This window comes from Astatotilapia calliptera, chromosome 11 (assembly GCF_964374335.1).
Source record: "Astatotilapia calliptera chromosome 11, fAstCal68.1, whole genome shotgun sequence".
NCBI classification, from domain to species: Eukaryota; Metazoa; Chordata; class Actinopteri; order Cichliformes; family Cichlidae; genus Astatotilapia; species Astatotilapia calliptera.
This window is the reverse complement of record NC_137432.1, coordinates 31,039,826-31,052,502: the sequence shown is the minus strand read 5'-3', so window position 1 is coordinate 31,052,502 and position 12,677 is coordinate 31,039,826. Positions and strand designations below refer to the sequence as shown.

General features: G+C 40.8%; 1 protein-coding gene across 17 annotated transcripts in view; it reads right to left on the bottom strand.

Moving 5' to 3' along the window:
* Positions 1-2,130: 2,130 nt before the first annotated feature.
* The window catches only part of mef2d (myocyte enhancer factor 2d), a 103,937-nt gene continuing 93,390 nt past the window's right edge, over positions 2,131-12,677 (bottom strand). For 8 of the 17 annotated variants that reach the window (XM_080308095.1, XM_080308097.1, XM_080308098.1 and 5 more), the window contains 4 exons: positions 11,900-12,017; positions 11,470-11,641; positions 10,027-10,095; positions 2,131-3,446 (listed from right to left, as the gene is read on the bottom strand). In XM_080308095.1, the coding sequence (XP_080164221.1) occupies positions 3,011-3,446; positions 10,027-10,095; positions 11,470-11,641; positions 11,900-12,017 (795 nt within the window). In that variant the 3' untranslated portion in view covers positions 2,131-3,010. Of the gene's footprint in view, positions 3,447-9,883; positions 10,096-10,265; positions 10,567-11,469; positions 11,642-11,899; positions 12,018-12,677 lie in introns of those variants that run through there. The other 9 variants (XM_080308100.1, XM_080308101.1, XM_080308106.1 and 6 more) reach the window with 3 other exon arrangements.

Below are 12,677 nucleotides of genomic sequence, written 5' to 3'. Positions count from 1 at the left end.
CCACCTTTATAGAGTAGAAAAATTACATCCTTCACTTCTCTTTTCCTTCATAGTCTTCTTAAACTCTCCATAATATAAAACTGCAGCCAACCAGTGACAGGCGAAGGAGAGATCCTTTAAATATAGAAACATGGCTTTTAATTGGAGGAAAAGGTAAACCTCTAAAAGGAGAAGAAGAAAAAAAAAAGAGGGATCAGGGAAATCCTTGGCTTGCTTAATCATAAACTATGTATTTATTCTAGAGTTTGACTGATATGGTGGTAGCGGATAATAATCTTTTGCATCAAGTTGCACAAAATACCCAATATTTGGCAGTCGCTGCACGAGGAAAAATTCCAGTAAAGTTTAATTTAGCTAAATGATACAATAGGAATGGCATTTTTTTTGTTTTTTGTTTTTACTAATCTTTAGTTTTTAGCAGGTTTCAAATAAATGCTTCCATAAAAGATTCATTTGAAAGATGAAACTACATCAGCAATGACTTTGAAAGATTTACAATTAGTAACTGAATTTGACGTAGACAGTGCTACACAGCTATAAGAAAATTTCTGTTCCAATTTTTATACAACATAACTCTTTTGTTTGAAAAAAAAAATGTAAACAACTCCTTAAATTGGACTTATGATCCTTTTCCTTGCTTTCTATCCAACGTATGCAGCTCACACTAAACATATCCAATCCTTTCAGCCCTAAATGTTCGATTTTTGTTTTCTACTCTTGGTTCTTTACAAAGCCAGTTGCAGCAGTCATTTGAGACACAAAGCACTGGCCATGGCCACCTACCTGCTATTCCAAGTCTTTTTCTTGTGAGGGGCAGGCAAATAGAAAAGAAAAAGTAGTTGGCTTAAAGGGAGAGGGGAGGCTGCTTTCACAGAGTTGATAAACTGAGGGTCTGCAAAAAAGATATACAAGGATTTATTTGAACTGTGAGTCATGCAAAGCTACCCTGATAAACTTTAAGTTTGAAAATCTGGAGCTGGAAATGGGAATAAGAAGTCTCATTTAAAAAACTGCTTCAATCTATTAACTTAATATATTGACTCTTGCAATTATTGAATTATTAATTTAATTAATTAAATTGCTCCAATTAGGCAACCACACTGAGACCCTTACTGTAGCTTGTAAATTACTTAAATTAAACTACATCAAAAGAGAATTTTGAGAAATAAATAAAAATTGCAATATGTTACATGTACCTGCCATTTTTAGGTTGTTATCCAGCCAAATACATCAGTCTAACTCTAGTGTGTGCGTGCTGTGCGTGCGTGTCAGAGGTGGGAGTTAAGGTAAAGTGCCCTCCATCAGCAACAGAGTCCTAATCATTGCTCACTCTAAACAGTCCGAGTCACCACGGCTACGTCTTCCCTTCCTGCCTCTACAACACCCTCTCTGGGCTCGTCCACATATTACACTTTATATACACACATAAATAATAATAATATAAAAGAGACAGATCCACTGAGAATCAATGTTTGTTTGTTTTTGTTTTTTTCCACTTCCTTAAGGGATATCCTGCCGAATATATAGTTTATATATACAATCCCTGTCGTCTGGTCTAGTCTCTTGCCCCAAATGCAGAGCTGCCCTTGCTACCGCCTGAAGCTGTTTAAATATATACTTGAATATGATTTTTTTTTTAACCTTCAAAAGAAAAAAAAAACCTTATCCCTGTCACACAAAAGCCACAAAGGTTACAGATTGCTTATATACATGGTACCTCACGATTCTCCTCTTTGAACATCAGCTATCTATTCAAAACATGAATTGCTCACAAAAATAATTTCACCTGTGTGCGTTGCAGGTGTGTGTTCAAGGATGAAATTGAAAGTGAAGATTTATCCAAATTCACTTGGTTTAAAAAAAAAAACAAACAAAAAAAAAAAAAACAAAACAAAAAAGAAAACAACCAGTTGAGGTAACAAACCCGTATACACACACACGCACACAAACAAACCAAACACACACCTTTCTCAGCATCTGTAGTTGACACAATGTGGGCGAAACGAGGAGAATCTGCGTCATGTGTCGTTGAGCTGTGGCAGCTCGTCCCTGATTCAAAGAAAAGCAGTCTTTTACCTCGGCAACAAATCACGTTCCTCGTTTTACAGCTGGTCTGCGTGGTTCTGATTAAATAAAGACCCCTGGTGGTCGCCATTCTTGTACAGGACCCAATGCCGGCCATGTTGATGGAGCCGCCGACTTGACTGAGAAGGGAGGCAAGTTATTCTTTTAGTGTCTTCATATTCAAAATGAATCCAAACTCTAAATGTCAACAGTCAAGACAGAGGGACAAAACTCCACGCTTTAAAAAAAAGAAAAGGAAGAAGAAGAAAAAAAAAAAAAAAAAGAGCACAGCTGCTCCTCTTAGAAAACAAACAAAAATCTAGAGTGATAGCAATACAACTGTGGATGGGCGGATGTGTACATCGATGTGGACTCGTTGGCGGCACCGTTTTAATACAGCGCTGTCATATTTGATCAAAACCTACCAGACAGTAAAGATATGAAGGTGAGAGATTGCCACCAGCCGTGAATCATGGCAGGGGCATGCTGGGAAACCAAGTTTGGCTTGTCTGCTTTTCCAGAAACTGTCAAGAAGTCCATGTGGCCAAATTTAATCAGGCCACAGTTCCTAACCACTGCAGCCTGATTACAAACTCATTCACTTCTATCCGAATCCAGCTGAATGATGCGCAGCATGGTCTTTTTTTTTGATAAATAATTCCTGGTCTTGTTGGGTTTGGTGTATGTCAGTGAGAATACATTACAGTTCAAACGTGACTGCACATTGCTATACGAGTGAGTGTCCACATGTGCGAGTATGTTAGCATGCTTGTGTCATGTATGTATCCATGTGAGGTTTACTGTGTAGACAGCAGGTTACTGGGTTGGTGGTGGGTGGATTTTGTCTGTGCGTATGCAATGTGGATATTGGGGCTGCTGGAGCTGGTGGGGCATGTACACAATCCACAAGTACACATCTCCATCCTCCATCTGTCCATCGATCCGTTTATGTGACCCAGGTGTCCAGTCTCATTCTCTTGACGTTGGTCCCATCCTGTTCTTGAGGCTCTGCTGATGAGGGCCGCAGAAGGACCATGGTGGGCTGCTGGGCTCCGGCGCCGACCTGGTGGTGATAATCCAGACCCCCACCTCGACCCTGGGTGCCATCGTCTCGGTCGCTGCCTTCATATGAGCTGCCGTTGCTGCTGAGACTGTCAACAGGTGAGCGGCCTTGGCCTCCCGCTTCAAGACGCAGAGTACCAGGGTAGGCGATGGACACCAGACCTTGTCCCTGGAGTTGACTCTGGCCCACTCCAACTCCAGCCACCCCACTGGTGGAGCTGGGAGTGCTGCGGTCACGGTTTGGTGAGACGGGTTCGGACTTGATATTGACGTTGGGGTTTGTGTTGACTGTCAGCGCGGCACCCTGTACTCCCACTTGCCTGGAGAAATGACGGATAGAAGAAGAAAGAAAAGAACAAGAAGCATTATGTCAGTATGAAATTACACAACTACACGTATTATCCATCAAAAGTACATGAGAGCAGATCTTCATTAGACAAAAGTTTGCAGGGATGGAACACAGAGCTCAGCCAAAACTGTAAAAGAATGGTCGCTTTAAAATGAATGGATCAAAGAATTCAGTAAACATATGCTGGACTTGTAAAATGAAAAGCAGGATTTTCAAGCAAAAGGCACCCAGGTAACACTATACACTCGGAACACGAAGGCGTGTGTGGACTTAAGCACATGGAGAACAAAGACACAAAGAACAGATAAGGCTACATTTAAGGGCACATTAAAGCAAATTCAGTAAGCCATGCAGCTGAAACACTCGGATATTAGGTTTGATCCCATAAGGTCTACAGCTGAACATCATACTGGAGCATCAAAAAAGATACTCAAGTCATTATTCAGTGGATGCAAGTAGCTAAACAAGAACATCTGCATTTTGTATTTGCTCTGTTTTATATCTTTGTTTGTGATACAACAGCTATTAAAGGGCCTAAAGAACATGTTTCCTAAAATAAATGAAAGAATGACACATCACACATTTTGAAGGGTTTAAATATGATAAGAAGTACGACAGAAATTAAATATATTTTAGTTGTTGTTTGCTAAAATTATGTTTATTAAAAAAAACTGGGAAAATCTGTTGCAGTGTAAAAATATAAAAATATTGGAATTGAAATGTTTTTACATGTCTATTTTAAAGTTATATTTTGTCTTTGCTGTACTTTGTATTTTATTCTTATGGGAAAATTTTAGGCACACCAAGGAGCAGTGCAAACCAAGACTACAATTAACACACAACCTGTAAGGCTTTTGGTTCAGGGTTTTTTTTATTTTTATTTTTTTAAACACTATACTGTTATACTATCCTGTCATACTTGATCTGGTAAGGTTGCTTTCCTCCATGCCTGGGCCACTTCCACAGCTCTTTAATGAGCAAATCTCCCTTTGTGCTTGTGGATTTTTATCTCCATCTGTCCATTTTTTCTGCCAGGTGCGCCCCTGATTCCTTCTCAGAAAGCAGCTAACTTTTACTTTCCCTTGTACTCAAAAGAGCATCTTTTTCACAAGGTCACAAATTACACATCCTCCACTCTTCTATTCTGTTTTCGTGTGCAAGGTCATTGCCATGTTCGTTTTTAGCTGCATATGCCACAGAGCATCTTTCCCGGCCGATATGGTCCATGCTATGAGAGCGGCATCGGTATTATATTCAAATAGACAACTAAAGCAGCAGCGTGATCTTCCTTCCTTAATGGCTTTTTTTCATGCTGTCCATAATTTTTTTTAGCATTAAAACCAAAATTTCTCTTGTGCTGTTCGTTCCCCCCGGAACATTTTAACATTATGTCACATTTGATTTGACTTGATTATTATTAGTTTACAAATCTATCAGCAGTTCTCTTAAACCTCCAAGTAGCGCCAACCAAGAGCGTCACAGTAGAGTGTAAATTATGCTCTATTGTTATATATGATAAATTGCATTTACTTGGTGTTTTGTAAGTTAGATCAGCATAAAACGTATTTTCCAGATAAACAGAAAATATTTAGATTCACACGTGAAATGTTCACAGGTTTTCAAATGAACCAATCCACACCTAACTCCTTGACTGCGCTGCCCTAAGATCTTCAGGACAATTATATGCCAAAAAGCTTTCGTCTTTGTCACCATCTCTGCTTCTACCTGCCAAAACTCTTTGATCAGCACCACCTCACCCTCCTCCGCTGGCTGGAGGCTGAGTCGAACCTGTCACTGTGGCTGACACCGACTGTTGACGCTGTGGTGTGGCTCGCTCCTTTTAACGCAGTCGACATGATTTTTTGGATTGGGCTCGTTCTATCTTTCCCTCTCCTCCAGCTTGACATGGTGGATCTGAATTTGAAGCTCCCAATTACTGCGTTTCGCCCCTTGGGTGTGTTCTAATATGTCATATCATGAGCCATCTGCACCACTGTATCTCTAATATTCCCTCAATTACTGGCAGACTGAGAGGGGAATTTAAGATAGGACTCCTCCAGGCGATCTGGGTCCGTGGCACTCAAATGTGCTCGCTGTCTTCCTCTGTCTGACACACACTTAAAGTTGTGCACTCTTCCTGCCTTACATAAAAATGCTCCTTCCCTCCCGTACTGTCTTACAAACACACCTACACACACACCTACACACACACACAACGACACAAATCCCTTGGTAGGACGATGCTCACGCCGTCTCTCTCGTACCCACTTCATCAAACCTGCGTGTCGTGGCTCGGGACGGTACAGGTAGATGGATGATGGTGCCACAGGGGTGCCGTTGCTATGGCGAGTGAAAACGGCTGAGTCAACAGTCCAGTGACAGTGATGAAGGCGAGAGCGGCAGGCTACCCCCGAGCACTAACAACATGGTGAGCACAGCCAGAAGCAGACACTTGGTTACAGTGCGGTTTGTTGAGCTGCAGCCGTGTTTCCCAAAATGCTCTGCTTTTCTCAGGATGAGAATTGGGAAGAGAAAAAAAAAAAGTTCATCTTTTCAAGAATTTTAACTCCAATCAGACTGTTGACCTGTGCACTATCAATGAAATACTAGTCTATTAATACTGCTGATCTTTTTAAGGGGTGTTACAGATCAAGATCAGTTTACTAATCACGAGTAGGCCTACTCATCAGCTCAGCAGGAGCTTTTTCAGGACTGAGAAATTAGCCCTGGTGATGTAACAGTGATGCTATCAGTATTACTTTGGCTTAACAGAAACATTTTACAAACTGAAGTACAGAATGAAGGAATAAACAGGTACTGGCGTAGCTGACTTCTTGACTATTACTTTTGAGTTCAGCTTTCTAAATGGTGTTCTGCTGAGGATGTCCATTACTGAATCTTAGCTCCTCAGTTAGTAATTGCAAGCAGTTCCTTTGTCAGATTAGTTTAGTTGAACCATCTTGGTGGTACATTAAAAACAAAGGAAATATTATCTGCTTGACGCCATGATACTTTTGTTTCTTTCTTACTACTAACCACTGCTGTTTTGGAGTTAAAGTACCAAAAGGTTCCTTTGTGAAGCAGATATTTTGGGAAAGCGGCATGCTGCAGCTGTGTGGCTTAAGTGTAAAGAGTACTATACCAGCAGAGGCCCTCCTCCCTACCAAAGAGCAAGTTGGGCTGAGAAGCCAAGCTGTGGAGGGAGGTGGAAAAAGAGACAAGCAAGTTTTAAAAAGCTAAAACAGCAGGGAGACAGTGGGACGGAGACCAGTCATGGTCAATCCAGACACGCTTACGACAAAAAACAAAGGGCCTTAACAGCTGCTTCGGTCAGGCTGGGATGTTGTTAGAGGCAGAGTCGTGAAAAGCAAGAAGTGCTTAAGCCTGTGCTGAGAAAATGTGATCCACATGCAAAGCACTTTTACAGACACTTTCAGTAAAACTGAAATGGTTGAGTTTCCTAAAATGGGATCAGGCAAATTGGCAATCTGTAGTACAAACTCTCCTTAAAGGAATATACCACTAATTTTCTGTGTAGTTTGCAGAGACCTTTATACTTAAAGTCATTTTTGAAATTCTATTCTTCTTTAACTTTCTTTTGCCTTTGCGTCAGTTGTGAAATTGTAATAAATTCATGCTAATTAGTCTGTTTATTAAAGTCTGCTTATTAAAGTTGAGTCCACGTGGTGCCAAAAATCAGCTTGCTGTTGCTAAATAAAGATTTCTGAGCCCCATAAAGTAATTCTGCAATTTAACAATCTAACATGTGACCATCTTATATAAATGTAATGGATAAATAAACAAATTACCCACATGGCACACACTTAATAGAAATAAAATTGTATTTTTATTGTACAGGTAGAGGGATGTAAAATGAATCCCCCGTGGTTTCTAATCTCGGGTTTGAGAAAATACTGATTCCCACCAGGAGGTTTAACTGCTCATACTCTGACAGCATGTACACACCATGCCCTGCCAACAAACAGTGTGTCCTCTCAGCAATTTATCAGAGTGTGCACCGTCTCCAAAAGTTCTTCCTTTTTTTCAGTTTGTGTTTACGAGTTAGGAAACAAGTATAACGAAAAAGAAAAGCTGGGCACAAAAAAAAAAAAAAAAAAAAAAAAAAAAAAGAGTTGGAAACCAATAATTTTTTTTAAGCTCCGTACTGATTGATTAGTAGCTATGTACATTAAAACATCACTTGTGTACTAGCAAACAGCCACCCCTGAAAGTGGGTCTGTTTGTTTCCTGTGAATGTCCCAAACGGAGGCTGTGTCTGCTGATAACACATCGACTCAGTGAGGAAACAAACCATGGCGACATGTCCTGCAAAACCAGTATGCAGAGACCACTTCTCCATAAACACAGACAAGCTGAATGCAAGGCTGCGCAGCGAGGGGATTTAGGGGCAGCCGTGACATTAACATTTAGATTAGGAAGTCAGGTCGAAGATGAGAGTCAACAGGTGTACACCAAATTAACTGAGCCTGACCAGGAAAGCAGGAAATAAGCAGAATGACAGAACTAGTGGAAGAAGGGATGATTAAAACGAGGGAAATGGAGAGAGTAAGTTGACAGGAATCATTTCCTTGTGAAGCCTGTGGTGAGGAAAAGTGTGGCCGACAGCGAAGGCGAGGCTCGCAGCCAAGCTGTCAATCACCATTTGATTGGAGGAGCTTGTTTGCTCGCTGTGAGGCTGCGGTGTGATGAAATCAGAAACAAAGCAGAGCAGTCTGGACTGCAGAAGAGCCCACGTCTGCTCATGCTGTCCTTAGGAAGGCACGATTTTCCGTTTTGCCGAGAGAACAGTTTGGCAAGCTGGGAAAGCATCCCACATTTTCTGTGGTGCTTGCTTGTTTTCAGTGGCAATGATTCTGTTATTCTGATCCCACACACAACACTGTAAATCCGCCTGGTGTCATTTCCAGTGTCACACCTGAGGTTGCTGAAACTCTGCCACAGTCAGCATCTGGGCGGCATGATTATGCAGAAAATGGGAGATCCTGCTTTTTCGTATTTTTCGTATTTTGAGGAATGTCTTGGTTATTTTATTATGAAAGAAATCCTTTGTTAGAGTAGCTCAAAAAGCGATGAAACATGGCGATCAAACAATTAAGGAATAGAGCAAAGCAAAAACGCCAACTTTCCGCAGTTCCATGAGCTCAAACGTAAAACTTCCTGCTCCTTCTGTTTCTTTTCTTTTTGCAAATACTTGAACATACTTGAACTTTGAGCTTTTATCTTCCTACAAAATTCCTGAAAATCATTAGTATGTTAAGAATATTTTTGATATGAAAAATGCTCCATATTGCTGTCGGTATAAGAAACAGTTGTTGTATTATTACAGCCAACGCTCAAGGAAATCACTGCTGGCTGCTTTTTCAGGATCTCCGAGTGGTTCAATTGATTTGTTTGCAGAAGGATTTCATACAATCTGGACTGCCATTTGTTAACATTTACAAGGCGATATGAAGAGTTCTGCTGCATATGAGCTGGTGGTGACTGTTAACTATATGCTGCTTTTTCAAAGATGCTCAACCCCCTGGAGTCACAGCTGTTGTATACACTAACAAACAACCCATTATCATATTTTCCTGGATGATTTTCAGCTTGTCAGACAGAGGAACAAATAACAATCTCTTTCCTGACAGCTAGAATTATTCTAAGTGTCTTTAAAAAAAACAAAAAAAACAACAAAAAACACATTTCTCTTATTTGTTTTATTTTGAATCTGTTTTGTGATCAAGATTCGAAGCCAATGTTTAATTGAGATACATACATTTTGAACAAGAGGATAGCAGCACTTTAACGCCCTTGTCTGTGCGTATACGAGTATTTTACAGGGAATTAAATATCAACTGGAAATAAACACGTCTTTTTTTTTTTTTTTTTTAAGAAATAGCTGCACTTGACAGTGATTCTATACCGTCGAGCTCAAAATTATTCTTTTAGTCCCACTAGTGTAGGAAATTCAGACCAACGTGTACCTGAGCAGTTCAATCTTCTGTCTGACTGTCAGCTGAGAGTGACAGCTAAATGGCTGAAAAGTAAAATTTTAATGCACTAACAATGCTGGTGGCGCAGAGCTGTGCGCTGGTTTTGTGTTAGGAATTGAAAGCAGCACCCAGAGACTACTTCCATTCAAGAACATAGCAAGGTGCTGCTGCTGTCACACTGAAGCTTCTTCCTCTTTGTTGATGACACTTCCAAAGAGCTTCAGATCTAAGCTTTAGGTGGCATAAAAACTCCTAGAACCAGACTAGTCAAATGATAATCTGAGAGGGAAAAAAAGGTGCTTTTGCCTCAGCAGAAGTGAACGAGCGGTGATACACGGAGAGAGCAAAGCAACAGGCATCACATCAAACATACAAATGGAAAGAGAAGACTGGCTGATATTGTGTTTGTCATGTAATTGCATCAATTTTGTATTTCTTTTGGTTATTTTGGTCACAAACTGTCAAGTTATTATAGACTCATAATTCACTGTGGGAGTATAATAATTTGACAGATAAACAGTGTGGCAGAGCACCAGATGCTATCATGTCATTCACCTCAGGTTAGCAGCAAAATTGGAGATGCAGTTAACCATCTCCGCATTCTGTTTCTCTGCACCCCACATGCTGTGGAGAAAAAGGGGGGGAGGGAGGACAAAACAAGAGGCAGTTACAAGCTGCTCCCCCACCCACACATTAACCTAGCAAACCCAGAATGGTCACATAAAGACTTAGTTGTACCAACTTAATTTGTAAAGTAGAAATGCAGTTGATTAGACTCAGGTAAAGGTCACATCAGTTCTGCAAGTGTAAAAATAATATCGTGACATTTCACTTTTTAAATCGCTTTCATGGTCTTGCAAAGCACCAACAAAGGGAAGATAGCTTTTTTTTTTTTTACCTAACCTCTGTTAGAAGGACTTACAAAGAATGTCTCAATAATAAAGAAACATACTCCCAAACACAAACACTGAACTCAAAGAACGGACCCACCTTTGTAGCTGTGTTTGCAAAAGTAAGTTAGTTGTTTTAAACCTAAGAAACTTTTTAAGGAGCTGTTTTTCTTCATCAGTTGTCTGCTTCCTGTACTGCACTGAGCTGTGAAAAAAAAACTGTTTACAAAGTAGCTTTTGAGTGCTGTATAATCAGTTAAAATATGATGGCTTGATTCAGCTACTAATGGTGTGTGTCTGCTCTGTAATGACCTCGCTTGTTTGGAATTTATAAGTTCGTCTGACTCGTTATAGATCTGGTCATCTGAAGGAGATAAGAACGTCCTTAGAGCACAATTTAACCATGCAATGCAAATCGAGCCTAGTGTGTCTGTTAATACGCACCAACATACACATTATTTTTGTTTTGTTTTTTTCAAAGGCAGTCTGTGGTTTCACAGATGCATTAGAAGTATCCATCACCGGATAGCCATCAAGACACCAAGAACAATGGGACTACTAAAGTAAGAAGACGGACCATCATTCTAGTGATGATTCCAGGCTTTTTTTGCTTTACAGCAAAGCAAAATATAAGGTCTGAGGGCACTCAGACCAGCTGCAGGGATTTATTTTTTAATTACAAATTAGCTCAAATTCTTCAGGGTAAACTTTGTTCTAAGAGTAACCTATTAGCTGGAAAATTAGGAAGACTTGAAAAATGGGAACGTCCAAGAGTGAGTCCACCTTTAAAGTTTTAAATCTAGAGTGCCACATAATGCAGCTAGAAGCAAAGCCTTGCAACCAGAAGCTAAAGACTGGGACCGCAGTGGGAGGTGGAGCTGAGCAGGGGGAAGTATCTAGGTCACCACGAAGATGAATAAACCGCAGCTTGGGTGATGTTACAGCTTTGTATACGACCATGTGCTATGGTTTGTGTAATGGATCATGTGACATGTGTGGCTCTTGTAAAAGTTTTACTGCTCAGGTATTTCAAGGAGAAGGTTAAAGGTTGTAAGATTAATGGATTCATCTCATTAACGGTGTTTTATAGTAAGAAAAGGGAGCTTACACCAAGTTGCTGAGTGATGCCAAGCTCAGTTGCTGTTGCTGCTGTTGCTGCTGCTGAGAGACTGCTGGTTGCTGTTGCTGTTGCTGTTGCCAAGCAGCCATGTTGCCAGGCACCAGCCCCGGTGGCGTGAACGTCTGGAGCGCTGTGAGATCTGCGCTCGTCAGCTGGTACTCTGAGATTAAGGGATGGAGGGGGAGACGCAGAGGGAGAAAGGCAGAGAGAGGAGACGGAGAGGAGGGGTGAGGGGGATTGTTTTACATCATACAACTTTCGGGTGCATCAATATTAATCAGCGCTAATCCATATTAATGGAGACCTTTGAAGTAGAATCACTCCAGAAGCTCTCACACAATGAACAAAGTGAATATTCATAGTGGTTTGTGGCATCACACTACAAGACTTCCAAGTTTTGCTGCCTTCCACAACTCACCAGTGTTGTAGGCCGTCTGCATGCCGGAGAAGGGCGCTAGGAGACTGGGTGTTGCCACGGAGACCACTGGTGTGGTGAGTGGCTGTGCCACCTGGGAGCCACCTAGTCGTTGAGCATTCTGGGAACACAGAGAGATGGACAGAGGAAGCTGAACATTGGGGCATGTGAAGTAGAAGAAGTGATTCTAAAAACAAAGTCTGCATTGAGCTACTGACAAGTAGCAAGTTGATTTTCATATGCAACATTTCCTCTTGGTATAAACATCTGCAAGTCTCTCTCTGCACAGTGTAGTTAATCCATGCTAAAACACTTGCACTGTTAAATTCACAACCAAATCCTTCTGATGTTTTTCATGTTGAGGAATCTCTGATAAGACACGCAGTATTTGAAAGAGAGGGTTTGGTTATAAATCTCAGATGGATGTTTTAGCCAGAATGGTTTCATAGATCCAGTGTTGCGGCTCCATGTCGTGAGAAAACCTGGTCTGGATCCACAACAAATCATCTCTTTTTCTCCTTATATGGACTGAGTGTAGAGGTTCACGGCACATGACTTCATCCATTTTCAACAGCAATAATGATAATGGTTAGCATGTGCTTTTCACTGTACAGCAGAGTGGAAGCAGAGACTGTAATGTACCCAAGGTCAGCTACTACTTAAATAATTTTACTAAAACCACAGCTTGCTCTACTTCTATTTCAAATAAAAACAGACACATTATCTCCTGCATTCTACTCTGTGCTTTACAAAGTACAAGTGCAGCAACTCTAATTAACTT